The sequence below is a fragment of the Meriones unguiculatus genome, chromosome 1, assembly GCF_030254825.1.
Source record: "Meriones unguiculatus strain TT.TT164.6M chromosome 1, Bangor_MerUng_6.1, whole genome shotgun sequence".
In the NCBI taxonomy this organism is placed as follows: Eukaryota; Metazoa; Chordata; class Mammalia; order Rodentia; family Muridae; genus Meriones; species Meriones unguiculatus.
The window spans coordinates 81,932,476-81,948,389 of NC_083349.1; the positions used below are offsets into that span (position 1 = coordinate 81,932,476).

At 39.8% G+C, this 15,914-nt stretch overlaps 1 protein-coding gene across 6 annotated transcripts in view; it reads right to left on the minus strand.

The window, feature by feature from the left end:
* Window positions 1-15,373, minus strand: part of Vps13b (vacuolar protein sorting 13 homolog B) — a 641,091-nt gene extending 625,718 nt beyond the window's left edge. For 2 of the 6 annotated variants that reach the window (XM_060392863.1, XM_060392849.1), the window contains exons 1-3: window positions 14,709-15,082; window positions 14,371-14,545; window positions 3,679-3,822 (exon numbers count right to left, since the gene is read on the minus strand). In XM_060392863.1, coding sequence (XP_060248846.1) covers window positions 3,679-3,822; window positions 14,371-14,517 — 291 coding nt within the window. In that variant the 5' untranslated portion in view covers window positions 14,518-14,545; window positions 14,709-15,082. Of the gene's footprint in view, window positions 1-3,678; window positions 3,823-14,370; window positions 14,546-14,708; window positions 15,102-15,170 lie in introns of those variants that run through there. The other 4 variants (XM_060392877.1, XM_060392881.1, XM_060392854.1 and 1 more) reach the window with 3 other exon arrangements.
* Between the last annotated feature and the right edge of the window lie 541 nt (window positions 15,374-15,914).

The following is a 15,914-nucleotide window of genomic DNA, read 5'->3' on the forward strand; positions in this document are numbered from 1 at the left end:
TAAAATCTGTACACCTAAAGAAACTAACAAGATGGAGAACCCTAGCTAAGATGCTCAATCCCCATTCAGAAAGGTAAAGAGGATGGATATCAGAAGAAGGAGAAAAGAGGGAACAAGTCAAGAGCCTGACAAAGAGGGCCTCTGAAAGGCTCCGCCCTGCAGGGTATCAAAGCAGATACTGAGACTTATAGCCAACCTTTGTGCAGAGTGCAGGGAATCTTATAAAAGAAGTGGGAAACAGTAAGATCTAGAGTGGACAGGAGCTCCACATGGAGAGCAACAGAACCAAAAAATCTGGGCACAGGGGTCTTTTCTGACACTGATACTCCAACCAAGGACCATTCATGCAGATAACCTAGAACCCCTGCACAAATGTAGCCCATGGCAGTTCAGTGTCCAAGTGGCTTCCCTAGTAAAGGGAACTGAGACCGTCTCTGACATGAACTGATTGGCCTGCTCTTTGATCACCTCCCCCTCAGGGGAGAGCAGCCTTACCAGGCCACAGAGTAAGACAATGCAGCCACTACTGATGAGACCTGATGGACTAGCATCAGAAGGAAGGAGAAGAGGACCTCCCGTATCAGTGGACTTGGGGAGGGGCATTCATGGAGAAGGCCGAGGGAGGGTGGGATTAGGAGGGGAGGAGGAAGGGGGCAACAGGGGGATACAAAGTGAATTAAGTATATTTAATAAAAATTAAAATAAAAAATATATAATGTTGACAAAAATGCATCAATAACTATAGAATTAAAATTTTAAAAATGGTCAGAGTAGTTTAAGAGCTAATCAGCAGTTGCATATGGTATAAAGAAAATAATTTTAAATATCACTAAAATGCCATTTCATTTACAAAGATTTTTGTCAAACTTTAATTCCAGTCACTAGCATTTTACACTCCAGGGGTGTAAAATGCTAAATAATTTGTCCAAATGTCAAATGCAATTTTCAAAATTTTTTTCTTTTCAAAATCTCAAACATCTGTAAAAAGCACTTGTTTTGATAGTGGTTATCATTTATGTCATTTGACCTTCTGTTGTGTACACCACAAAATTCAAATCACAAATCCTGTGCAAGGAAGAAATCTGATCACTTCTGCAGTAGCCATCTGCATGACCCAGTATCAAATATTAGCTCTAGATTGTACTAAATCATCTGTTACAAATCTGATTCCACAGCCCCTGCAATTAGTTGTAGGGGCTGTCTCTTTTAAAATGTGTTTCTTAAAGGACATCTGGCCTTGAAATTTCTACCTTCCTGCTGAAAAAATACTTACTGTCTGGGTAATTTTCTTTCTTTTAATGTACAGTACCACATGGGTGGTATAACTAAGTCCAGATTTTTTAAAAACTTAAAATTCAAGTAATATATGATGGTCAAGGACTATTAATTACAAACTATAAGTATAAAGGAAACTAGACTGCAATATAATTAGCTACAGATTTATAAATAAATCTCAAATACTAAAAGCTCACAAAATAAATTTTTGTGAGAATGTGACATTGGCCTATTTATTTCCAAGAATCACATTATTTTAAGTGAAAATGAATAATATAGATTTAGAATCAAAAATTATATAAACAAATACACATATATAGGAGGCCAATGAGTTACTCTAACAAACTATTTATTTTAAATAGGAAATAATTTTAATAGGTCATAATGTTAATTTCACACAAATTAAAGTTCTTTTATGGTACACTAAAATTGCCGTATAGTTCTCATAAAGAATGGCAATTCAATCATACTTGTCAACTCTTTTAAGACTGGAAAGCAATTAGGCAATGGCAGAATGCACCCAAAGATTGTCCCACAAAGGAGCACAAAGGAGACTGAGGCAGGGGGTTAAGTCAAAGCCAGTCAAGCAAGGTCTTACCTCAGACAACCATAGAAATAAAGATCAAGTAAGTACGCTGAGGAAGCAGTAACAAATTTACTGGCACACACACTACTTCTCTGCAAGGTAAGTGGGAAAACATTTTTTTTTCACAAAAGTCTGGAGTTGGGACCTATTTCCTCTTCTGGTGTCCATATGTGCATATGACAACACACAAATAATTAAATTTAATTTTTTAAAAAATTTAACTCACACAAGAAATATGATTCTGAAACAAAAACTTCAAAAACAACAATAAAATCTGGTATAAGCATAGATATGTTTTCATGCTCCCCCCCTGAAAAAAGCCTGATCAATTTGCTGATCGAGAAATGTCATGTAAATAAAAATTCATTTAAGTCCTCTGCAAAAAAATTCAAAACTCTTTGAATTTTTTACCAAGTTGATTGGAATTAGAGTAACTAGTAAAAGCCATATTTAAAACTGGAGTTGACACAAAAGGTAAGTAACAAAGAGGAGCCAAAGGAGGATGCAAAAATCTCACTCAGAAAAGGAGACAGAGTAGGCAGAGGCAGTAGTTAAAGAGAAGGAACAAGGTAGGGGCTGCAGAGAGATAAGAGGGTGGAGAACAGACCTTGGGAGAGTTGGGGGAGACGAGGTGAGAGGACAGAGGCCTGTTGAGAAAAGAGAAACTGAGTGAGGGTGGTGACATCTCTGTGACAAGCTGAAAATCTAAGTCAGGGTACACTCCTGAGAGGATGAACTCCTTGCAAAGGCCATAAAGACGAAGATGACACCCTCTCTAGACTAGCCTCCTAGCAGAGGAAGGGGAACTTCAACCCATCCACAAAACCATCGACCCAAAATTTACCCTGCCAACAAGATGTGCAGGGATAAAGATAGAACAGAGATTGAGGGAATGCCCAACCAATGGCTGGCCCAACCAAAGACCCACCCTATAGGAGAGTGCCAACCCAATACTATGAACAAAGCTCTGCTAAACTTGCAGACAGGAGCTTGACAGAATTGTCCTCTGAGAGGCACTACCCAGCAGCACTGAGACTCACAGCCAACATTGGGAGTCTCGGGAAATGGTGGGAGGAAAGAGAAAAGGACCCAGAAGAGACAGGAAGGAGCTCCAAAAAAGACCAACAAAGCCAACTAACCAAAGCCCAGAGGGGCTTGTTAAAGCTGAAACATCAACCAAGGACTATGCGTAGACTTGACCTAGGCCCCCTACAAAGAAGTAGCAGATGGGCAGCTTAGGCCTCATGTAGGTCCTCTAGTAAGGGAAGTGGGGACTGCATTGGACATGGCCTCACTTGCCAGCTTTTTGATCACTTACCCCTAATGGGACTGCCTTGCCAGGCCACAGGGGAAAAGGACATGTTCAGGCCTTTTGTAACTTTGTAAGCTGTGGTCGATAAAAAAGGAAGCTCCCCTTTTCTCAAGAAAAGGGAGGGGAGAGGAAAGAGGGGTAAGAGTGGGAGCGGTCCTGGGGTGACAACAAGGATGTAAAGTGAAGTTTTAAAAAAATTAAAAATAAATAATAAAAATAAAACTGGAGTTGATCAGACCTGTATTCTGAATACAAGTAATGAAAAGTCTACATGATCCCTAGGAGGGCTATGACTAATTGATTAACCAAATTTATATGAGAACACCCATTAGATACTTTATCCAAATTTAAAAAGTTTTTTTGTAAACTACGTTACTCTCACAGAAAAGTAGAAATTACATATATTAGATATATTTGACAGTTAACATGACCCCAAAGCTAAGATATATCAAATTAAAATTACTGTGGGAAGTAATATTAACAACTAGGCTCGGCAGTTCCTTACCTGTATTCCATCTTTAAGTTTTAAGATGCATTCCATTGTATTGATGGTAATTACCACAGGTTCAGAGCCCAATTTTGTCCATGGCACATGAATCCTCAGTTCATGAATATGGCCACTTAAAAAAGTGAATGGTAATTTCAGTTCCTTAAAACACAAAATATTAAAAAGAAGTTAGTAAATACTTAAAGTGTTTTTATTCTCACATATAAGCTCATTTCTTAAAGAAAAATGAGTTTTTCAAAAAAAAATAATTGGGAGCATTACCGCTATTCAAAAATGACAAATGACCTGTTAAAGTACATGTAATAATAAACCATTAAAAATGTACTGTTCAGAACACCAACAGCACAGGCTCTAAGAGCAACAATCAATAAATGGGACCTCATGAAACTGAAAAGTTTCTGTAAAGCAAAGGATACCATCATCAAAACAAAACGACTGCCTACAGATTGGGAAAGAATCTTCACTAACCCTTTATCTGACAGAGGACTAATATCCAGTATATACAAAGAACTAAAGAAGCTGAAAAGCAGCAAACCAAGTAATCCAATTAAAAAATGGGGAACAGAGCTAAACAGAGAATTCTCGACAGAGGAATATCGAATGGCAGAAAAACACTTAAAGAAATGCTCATCCTCATTAGCCATCAGGGAAATGCAAATCAAAACAACCCTGAGATATCACCTTACACCCATCAGAATGGCCAAGATGAAAAACTCAAGCGATAACACATGCTGGAGAGGATGTGGAGAAAGGGGAACCCTCCTCCACTGCTGGTGGGAATGTAAACTGGTACAACCACTCTGGAAAGATATCTGGCGCTTTCTAAGACAAATAGGAATAGTGCTTCCTCCAGACCCAGCTATACCACTGCTAGGTATATACCCAAAGTTTGTTCAAGTACACAAAAAGGACACTTGCTCAATCATGTTTATAGCAGCTCTATTTGTAATAGCCAGAACCTGGAAACAACCCAGATGTCCATCAACGCTGGAATGGGTACAGAAATTGTGGTATTTTTATACAATGGAATACTACTCAGCAATCAAAAAGGAGGAAATCATGAAATTTGCAGGCAAATGGTGGGATCTAGAAAAGATCATTCTGAGTGAAATATCCCAGAAGGAGAAAGACAAACATGGGATATACTCACTTATATAGATCTATAAGATATGATAAACATAATGAAATCTATACACCTAAAAAAGATAATCAATTGAGTGGACATGGGGTAAGATGATCAATCCTCATTTAGAAAGACAGATGGGATGTGCATTGAACGTATGACAGGAGTCTACTGAGCGCATCTGAAAGACTCTAACTAGCAGTGTTTTCAAAGCAAAGACTCATGACCAAACCTTTGGCAGAGTACAGGGAATCATAAGAAAGAAGGGGAGTTAGTCTGATGGGGAAAGGATAGGAGCTCCACAAGGACCAAATATATCTGGGCACAGGGTCTTTTCTGAGACTGACATTCAACCAAGGACCATGTATGGATATAACCTAGAACCTCCACTCAGATGTAGCCTGTGGTAGCTCAGTAACCAATTGGTTTCCCAAAGTGAGGGGAACAGGGACTATTTCTAACAGGAACTCAATGACTGGCTCTTTGGTCTCCCCACCCCTGAAGGGAGGAGCAGTCCTGTTAGGCCACAGAGGAGGGCTTTGCAGCCAGTCCTGAAGATACCTGATAAAACAGGATCAGATGAATGGGGAGGAGGTCCCCCCTATCAGTGGACTTGGAAAGGGGCACGATGGAGATGAGGGAGGGAGGGAGGGACTGGGAGGGAATGAGGGATCGGGACATGGCTGGGATAAGAGTTAATAAAATGTAACTGATAAAAATAAATAAATAAATAAATAAATAAATGTACTGTTCAAGTCACATTTTAAAAGTTACCTAAATTCTCTTAGGTATGCCCTGGTTACTCGCATGCCTCCCTAGGTGCCTGTGCCCGTTGATGCCCCTCACGCTATGACTCTCTTCAGACAGAAAAGGGATCTTGGAACTACAGCCACCATTGTTACTGCCATCTCATTGGCGGCTGTTGGAGCTACCACCGGGGCATTAGCCATGAGTCATACTGTGCAGACTGCTCAGACCCTGAATAATCTTTTAGCCAATGTAGCTCATGCCTTAGATGTACAAAAAGGAATTAATGCTCAACTAAAAGGAGGCTTGATGGTGTTTAATCAGAGGATTGACCTAGTGTAGGAGCAAATTGATACACTATGGCAAATCGCTCAAGTTGGCTGTCAATGAAAATATGCTGGACTTTGAGTCACTAGCATACAATATGAGAATTTTTCCTGTGCTGCAAATCTGTCTAAACAATTGTCTAGCTATATTTTAGGTAATTGGACTGGAGAATTCGATACTACGATGGAGCAGCTGAGAGTGGCCATTGTCACAGTAAATTCTACCAGAGTGGACACAGGACTAGCCACAGGATTACCATCATGGATTGCTGCAGCCATGAATCATCTGAAGGAATGGGCGGGCATGGGAGCATTAGCAGGCCTTCTGGTGTTGGTCTCCTTGGTTTGCCTGTGGTATATATGCAAGATTAGAGTCTCACAACAGCGTAATGCAGCCATGACCATTCAGGCCTTTACAGCCATTGAAGCAGAACAGTCTCCCCAAGCATGGTTGGCTACCATAAAAAGCTAAAATGTTACACTCAGGATGTGAGGCTAAGCACTGCACTCAGGGTCAGCCACTTTCGACCCAGAGAAGAGCATGTCTGATTGCATGCGGGTTGATGCCCCAGGACCCGTCTCTGAGAAAAAGGTATCGGACGGGTCTGATGTTCTTTGGGTGGATGACACCTAAATGAACATCGGTACAAAGTCCCAATTTATTTCTAATATCAGAGATCAGACCTCTACTCTTGCCTGATGCGTCCAAAACAAAAAGGGGGAACTGTAGAGAGCTGCATAATGCCGCGCCTTAAAGATGGAGCTGGTTTCCGCCTTCCACCTTCCCGATGGTGAGTGCTCTCTATCACGAGCAACTCCACATTTGGCTAAGGCCGAGGATCTGGCTTGCTTCCATGTAAGTGGACCTATCTGCATTGCCCACGTGGCACACTGGGGTTGGCTACCCAGAGGCTATTTAAGCTGTGGGCTGGCTTTCCCCAGGGTCAGATGACTGTTCAAGGTTCCTGAATAAACTGCATTAGAAAAAAATATATATATATATTTTTATTGTGAATATATATATATATTCTGGATATATATATATTCACAATAAAAAAAAAAGTTACCTAAATTCTCTACACTTTAGTTCCCTCCTCGGCCTAAAAGAAAAAGCCTACCCTCTATGTACATACAGCCAGTTTATAAATGCCAGTGTAGCAGCAGTCACAGAAGGAGTTAGCAGCAAGACTTGTGCTATACACCATGGCATTCTTCCAAAATCTCTAACATGCCTCAAAAAGTCTTTCTAAGACAAGTTGAAAAATAGGCTTACTTGGAGATAGGAGACTGAGCTGACAAAATAGAAACTGGACAATCTACTGTGGTGCACCTAATGAAATATTTAACCTAAATATGATGTGCTCATCAACTTGAAATGCTTCCAATTACTGTCCAATAGTAATAGGCAAAAGTTTAGAAAAAAACATAAGTTTGACCAAAATTATTTCATCCTAATCTCACTTCTAGACAAAACTTGTGATAAATCAAAGAAACTGTATTTGCTACATTTGTACAATGTAAATTTAATACTATCTGTAAATTTAATACTATTAAACATAATTTTTGCCTGCATTCTTGTTTTAGGAACATAATAAAAGTATATTTAAATACAGGCAGTACATGTGAGTGGTTAAAAACAGTAGCTGTGGAACCATCTGACATAGATTCAGCTCCTATCTCTGTCATGTACTAAGCCAGTCACACTGGACAAATCTGTCTCATGTGCCTACAACTTTTAGATAAGAACAATAGTTTTAAGTATTAACCAATTCATTCATATAGTGTTTAAAATCTTTCTCATACAGAACCTATTCTAAAGATGCTAAAGAGTACTATTACTATTATTATTGGTATTGTTATATAAGTGTGGGTCAAATGTACAACCAGAGATTTTTTTTTTTTTGCCTAAAGCCAAACTACTAAAGTTTTACTGTGACTAACCTTTCCTAGTAAGTGCATCTCATTACAGTAAGCTTACAGTATTAACTTCTTCAAATACTATTCCACCCACACAAAAGCATATGCTAATCAGTATTTACAACAACACAATATTACTACACACTAACTGTATACTAAGCACAATTCTACGAAACAGCCCTGCATGTAATCCTTTAATTGTGAGGAGACAATGTGGAGAACTCCCCCTTCCAGTAGACTAGGGGAAGGGAATAGGAGTGAAGAGGGAAGGAGGGTGGGACTGGGGGAATTGAGAGAGGGAGCTTCAAATGGGATACACAATGAATAAATTGTGAAAAAAAATAATAAAAATCTTAAAAAAGAAAAAAAAAGTAGGTTCTATCATCTACCTTTTAGAATGCTAAATATGAGGCATGAAGGATTGGGTAATTTCATAAAATAAAACCTCGAGGCAAGACAGGATGCTTTTAACCACTAACACTGCTGGTAGAAACCTCCTTTACCAGCACTGACTTCAACCACATCACTATGTAGATTCTTGGACAATGAGTGGTTATATTCCCACTCTCACACCTCCTGACTTATTCAACAATGTCAAATGAAGATGCAGTCTATGAACACAAAGCAGAAGTTCTCAAAGAAATAAGATACCCTGATTACATTCAAGAACTTTGTGTTGATAAATGTTAATTCATCAACTGAGCTACTAAAACAGAAGCATCTCCCTACATTAGCAAATGGAATTTTAAAACATACTGGCCACGTCAGTGGTACAAATCAAACTCTATAGTTAGTAATAACCTAATTATCAGCGAGATTGTTCACACAGAGTATTGTGATAAACAAGTACAAACACATGGACTTTGAAAAGGGGAACATACAAGTGATTACTGTAACAACTAGATCTTGAAGTAACCTAAACCAATTTAATTCCTTTCTGTTATTGTCACTCCTAGAAATATAAATCTACACCTTAAAAATGTTGTAATTATAGCCCTTCCCTGGATCTTTAAACATTCCCATAGAGCTGCAGATAAACCTCAGCAGTAGAGTGTTGTTACCTAGTATATGTGAGGCTCTGGGTTTGATACCAGAACTATAAGAAAAGAAAAGGGATGCCAGAAGCACTTCCCTAAAATAGGAACTTCTATGGCTGTATGTAGGCTATTACTAGCCAAGACTTAAGCTAAGAGCTAAATAGCTCTCAGAAATCTAATTCTAACCAAGTACAGTGAGCAATGCCTATAATCCAAGCTATTCAGGAAGCTGAGGAAAGAGGATCAAGTTTTAAGGCCAACCTGGGCAACATAGGGCTTCACCTACAACACTAATTACTTTTAGGTAAGCTGTAGTGGGGGGAGGGGTCTTTTTAAAAAACAAAAACAAAGTTAAAATGTTAAATGAACATAAAAGGCAACAAACACAAAACAAATAAGTTTACATCAAATTTAAAACCTTTGGACAGCAACGAAAACAATCAACAGAGTAAACGGGCCACATGAACAATTAACAAATTTGAGAGAAAATATATAAAAACCATGTATCTGGAAAGGTGGTAATATCTAATGCAGAACGAGAATTTCTAAAATTTGACTATCTAAAAAATCCTATTTTTAAAAATGAAGAAGCAAGCCACGCATAGTGGCACACACCTCTAATTCCAGCACCTGGGCAGAAGCAGGCAGATGTCTGTGAGTATAGGGACAGCCTAGTCTACATTGTGAGTTTCAGGACACCCAGGTCTATTATAAAGACTTTGTTCCAAAAAAGCAGAAGTGAATAATAACCAACTTGAACAGAGACTTCTCCACAGAAGATGTACAAATGCCAACAAGCATATGAAAAGATGATCAACATTCAAATCAAGGATGCAAACCTAAACCAGTGAGATCAGTTTATCAATTAATATATACACTATTAAAAATGTGATTGAAGATACACAAATCAATAAGAAATAATAGATTCATCATTAGCAGAATATAAATGTGAGTTCTTCAAAGTAATACCAGATTGTAAAGCAAATCCATACAGAAAAAAAAGGTAAATAGATAGTTATTAATATAGTTGAGATAATTTTTCCTTGTTTCTCCTTCCAGTGAAGAAGACAATTACAAAAGGGGATGTTGTGTTGTGTTCCTGATGAACTTAAACACTCCCTCCTAGAAATGTTGAGAAGCTCTCCCAACTTTCAAAACTCAGGAATCTCAGAATAGACACAAGGCTCCTCCCTAGTATAGATCAACAGTGATAACTGCTTCGTAGAAGAGACGCCTATTTGTAACTGAGCGCCTGCCAGCTGTGTAGAGAGCTCCAAGGATGCAGCTTTTGGGAAAACATCACCTATGCTGGGGTGAACATTTCCATGATGCAACTGTCTTTGCTCACCCATTATCCTCTTAAATCAATGGCTGTCAACCTTCCTAATGCTCCAACCCTTTTTATACAGTTCCCCATATTGTGACGATCCTAACCATAAAATTATTTTTGTTGCCAATTGATAACTGTAATTTTGCTACTGTTATGGATTATAGTGTAAATATTTGACATGTAGGATATCTGATATGCAACCCCTGTGAAAAGCCCTTCAAACTGCCAAAGGGGTCATAACCCACAGGCCAAGAACCATTGCTCTAAATCTTTTTGTAGCCAACTATAAGAAACTCGCTATTTCACCAAGCTAGACTTGGATAAAACTGTTTCTTTGATCTGTCGTCAATGCTCTACCTCAACTAAATTGATGTTGTTCATGATTCCTTAGGGGTGGAAAAAAAAAATAACAAAGCAGGGAACAAAGGAATTCTGAAGGAGAAAGTGTATTATAGTGACTTGTTTGGCTATTTTTTTTTCAAATAAAAACATTTCCTCCTAGATTTATAAGTCTCAAAAAGCTAATGACCCATACCTTGGTTAGAAAGAAATGCCCCTCCCCCAAGTTAGTAATAAAGAATTACTGGACAGAGGAGAGGTTTTTTTGGGTGGAGCAGCTTGCAAATTATGCAGTAAGCTCCAGGGATGCAACAAACATGAGTTGTCACCCATGCTAAGGTAGGATTTTCAGTGGTGTAAGTGCCTTTGAGACACCCCTAAATATTCATTAGTTCCCCAAGTAAGTAAAATCATTTATTTAGTCTGTTGTGTCTAGAATGAATGGACATTTGTTCACATCTCCCCCAGAAAAAGGCAACAACAAAATGAAATGAAGGATATCATTAATCTCAGATTGTGGTAAATCAAACTGCATATTGTAATCCTCTGAGCAACCACTAAAACAATAACTCAAAAATAACTTGGAATCAAAAGGAAAAGAAGACTAGAAAATCTCTACCGCTTAATAAAAATGTAAATTACAAAGACACACCAGAAGAATAAAAATGACAGAAGACACAGAAAGGAATTTGAAAATGACAGATGAAAATCCAACCATATAAATGTATGCACTGAACAAGAATGAATTAAATACTCCAACCAAAAGGCAAAGACTATCATATGATTATAATATAGACCAGCATGTGGCAGAAGAAACACTTTAGATATGAAAATATAAATGAAATGAAAATAAAAAGCAATATATGTATTGGTCCAGTATGTTTTGTATTGCTGTGACAAAACACTGACCAAAACCAACTTGGAAAGGTTTACTGGCTTACAGGTATAATCCATCATCGAAAGAAGCCAAGGCAGAAATTTAAAGTCAGGAACTAAAGGAGAGACACAGAGAAATGCTACTTACTGGCTTGCTTTCCTGGTTTCTCAGCTACACTTGTTATACAGCCAGACCCACAGCAGGCTGGGCCTTCCCACACTGGAAATGCCCCAGAGGCATGCCCACAGACCAATCCGATGAAGGCAATTCCTGCCTGAGCTTCCCTCCTCCCAGACATGTCAAGTGGACAAAATGAGCCATCACATATATAATGCAAATAAATGGTAATTACAGAAATCTAAAGTAATTATACTACTACCAGGTAAGAAAGACATCATAGGAGAAGAGGGAAAAAAAATGTTACTAAAGATCAAAAGAGTTGGAGAGTGAGCTAGGCTATGTGAAATTCTACCCAAAAAAGAAAATCCAATACGGATGGACCTGAGTGATGGCTCTTACTAAGAAAGCCTTAATTGCGAAAGGGTGGGGGACACAACCCTGACTATAACTATAGCACTGGAGAGTGAGGAGAGTCAGGATTTCTGGGATTAGATTCTATCTAAAAAGATACTGTGGAAAGTGATGGAGCAGTACACAAGGACACAAGTGTCCTCTTCTGGCCTATACACACATGTGCAGAGGCACAAACATACATACGCCTCATGCACATATGCCATGCTCACAGACACCATGCTCACACACATAAATACATACACACACGCACGCACGCACGCACGCACATACACACACAGCCACACCAAATAAACCCAAAAAGGTGAAACAGGACACCTAATAATGATAAAAAGATCATATTCATGAAGAACATATAAAATAAACAAGGAGAGTCAAAAAATACATAAAGAAAATGAAAAAAGAAAACGACACTTCAAAAATAATAGCAGGAGCTGGAAAAAAATGGCTCAGTGGTTAAGAACACTTGTTCTTTCAGGGGACCCAGGTTTGATTCCCAGCACCCACATGGTAGGTCACAATCATCTTTAACTCCCAGGGATCTGTGATACCTTCTTTGACCTCAAGTCCAAGAGGTGAATGTGTGGTGCACAGACATGCACGCAGACAAAACATTCGTACACTAAAATAAATCCAAAATGTGGAAGACAGGCAAGATGTCTCAGAGGTAAGGGCACGCGCCCAACCAAGCCTGAGGAGCCTCAGTTCAATCCTCAGAATCTACGGAGTAAGGAAGAGAACCAACTCCTACAAGTTGTCCTACAACAAAAAACAAAGTCTATTCCCATCACATCTGCTCCTGCTCCACATTTTCAGAGTTTCTAGCCAGTGCAATAATAAAAATAAAAGCTATAAGCATTGATAGTATCTAACACGTTACATACTCATTAGAAAAAAAAAAAAAAAAAAACACTGGCTTAAAAGATATAAAACTAGGATTACTTATAATGGTATGACAGTGGACACAGACAATCAATCTGAAGGAACCTACCAAAAAAAATGTTAGACAATTTAGAAAACAAACACTTCTTATCAAGCCCTAAGTATAAAGGAAAACATTGACATAACAGACAATAAATTTATAAACTTCCATTCATCAAGATACGTTTAAGAAAGTAAAAAAGACAAGCAAGAAACTGGAGATGATATATTAAAACACATATCTGACAAAGAACTGATTTCCCAGCTATAAAACAGGGGTTAGTGCATAGCTTAGTCAGAGGACACAGGCTTAGTGCATGTGAACTCCTGGGTCCAAAAACAACATAAAAATAAATCCCTAGACAGCAAACAGAAAAAGCAAATATTAATTCTTTCTCCTACTCTGTCTCAAAAAACATAAATAAATAAATAAAATCAAAAGATAAATTTACAAAAGATATCCAAGTATTAGAGATAATCAAACAGAATACAATAGTATACCATTGTATACACCATTGTATACACATCCACCAGGAAGCCGAAAATTCAAAGCAGCCAAGCATACTAAGTAGGAGAAAAAACTGCGAAATAATTAAAAAATTAAGTGTAGAAATGGGATTAGCAGTGTCTTAGGAGTGAGGTGTGGTGTCTTCATCCTGACAGTAAATTCCCAGGTACACCCACACCATTACACTTGGGATTTGTTCTCATTTTTAAAAACTAAAACAAAAATATTAAAGACATCCAACCAAGACCAAGGAAGAACAGGAAAGGAACTGAGTGCTTTGTCTAGATATCCAATAACAAGAAGAAGCACATTATGAAAAGTATTGATAATCATCAATACCAGATCAAGTCCTCCCTTATCTCCCACAAAGCAGCTGATCTCTGGCTCTTGAGCTTCTACAGATAATGTGTATCCTCCAGCATAACATATCCTCCTTGGCATATGTTACTATTAAATGTGGTAAGTGAAAAATAAATAAGTTTGTGAACTTTCAAGTCACAATTATTTGCATCAGGATCATTTCAATGTTTAAAAATATCCTAAAAAGTGATTAATAAAGAAGTTTCCAATTTTACCACCATTCTCAATCTGTCTACTCAATCCCTGAAGATACCATGAGTAACGTCATTTTTCCTGACAAAAGGAATAGAACCTTCCTTGACATGTGTGTAACCTTGCCGACTTTCAGACTCTTCTACTGACCCAAAAGAACAAGAATGTAATGTTCTCCTGCTTCCGATGATATCCTAAGAGTGTGCATATTTGGCAATGCTTGAAAATTGACTAAAAAGGCTGAAATTTTTTGCTAAAAAGAAAAATATAACTGTTTTTCTATCAGCCGAAAAAAATGCTTGGGAATCCTAATAGAATGCGCCGTTATGAGACAGAAAGCCTTGTATTTTTCTATAAAATGAAATATCTATCTACACAGTAGCCAAAACACGCTAACAAGAAATTTATGTCATTCAAAACATAGTAAACAGGTTATGTCTAACTAACCGAAGACGTTTCCAATGACAGCTGCACAGCTTACCTGTTCCAGAACATCTAACTTTAACTCGAGTTTGCTGAGAACCACGTCCCCACCCCATAGTGAAAGCTGCAGATCCGAAGGCTTTAAGTTCTTGATATAGCGATTCACATAGCTCATTAAAATTGGAGTTACATATGATTCCAGCATCTTCAAAGTTAGAAGTCAAAGCCGGATCCTGAAAAGGGTAAAGATGAAAATGTTTTACGCAACTAAACTGGCAGGCAGGGAATGGAAAGCACTTCTCAGGAAGGGCTGCTAAGGGCCACAAGCGGCCGCAGGCTTCTCCCGGAACGCCCTCCCCGTCCGACCGCCACTTCCCCGCTAACTGCGCGCCTCACCTGGCCAGGACGGGGAGGCGCTGGTCACCTGGCCTGCGCAGAGAGTGCGGCCCCCTTCACTCCTGCCCTTCCGCAGCGCGGCCTGAGGAGGTCGGCTCCCGGAACGCAGCGGGATCTCCGGCCATAGAACCCGAGCTGTCGCCAGGCCCGCTCCGGCCGCCGCCGCACTCGCTCTGAAGGGAAGCACGCCACAGAGCGGCGGGAGGCGCTCCAGCTCCGGGCACCTGGCGGCCGCCGCAGCCGCGCCACTCACGTTCCGGGCCACTTCCGGGTGTGCCCGCTTAGTAGTCCGAAGGGCTTCCACGGCGGGAACAGGGACTCGGAGCGTCTGCTTGGGACCACTCCGGCTTGGCTAGGCCTTCCTACCCCGCTAACCACCACGCTGGGTTAGGAGTCACCTAACCTAAGCTCTCAGGGCGGGGAGAAGGCGGGGGGGGGGGGGCGGGGGGGGGGAAGACGGACCGGTAAAGTAAAGGCACCGGGGATCCGGAAGTGGTGCTGCGAGGAGAGGCAGTGGCCGGGACGTGACCCCGGTAGGGCCAGGAGGCTGGCGTAGCTGGGAGTCGGCGGTGGCGAGGAACGCAGGGCGCTGTGCCTTGGCGGTGGAAGAAGTAGCCTTCGTTCTTCAAGCCCCAAAAAATAGAGAGGCGGTCCTTCCCCGTGTATAGTGGAGGAAATGGGAAGAGGAACTGGTGTCCGGTGGGGAGGAGGTAAAAGACAGGTAGGAGGAGCTAATAGGGCGGAAATTTTAAATTTACAGCTTTAAATTTATTTGCAAGGAGGGGAAGATGGATATGGGAATGAAATTAAGAAGAGCAGAGATGTACAGTTTATTAGAATGCGCTTAGACCAAACGTGTAAACTCGTTCTCAAAAGAGTAGTGAAATAGTCCCTAGTTCTCTTGTGCAGGTGCATGGGAAGAACCACCGACCTATATATCGTCTGATATGGGGCTCCCAAAAAGCTGAGGGAAAGTCAAAATAAACAAGAGTCCTGGGCCAAAAGTGAGAATAATTGATAAGGAATAAATTCCGTTTTAAGGGCCAGTGTGGATTATGTTATGATGAAAAAGATGTATGAATGCTTCGTTGTAGTCTCTTGTGGGCTAACAGCAGAAACTACCTTGGAAATAGCACGGGGTATGCTGCCTCTATTTTTTATTTTTAACCAGATTCTGTTACCTTGGGTAACCTTTGAAGAAAACAT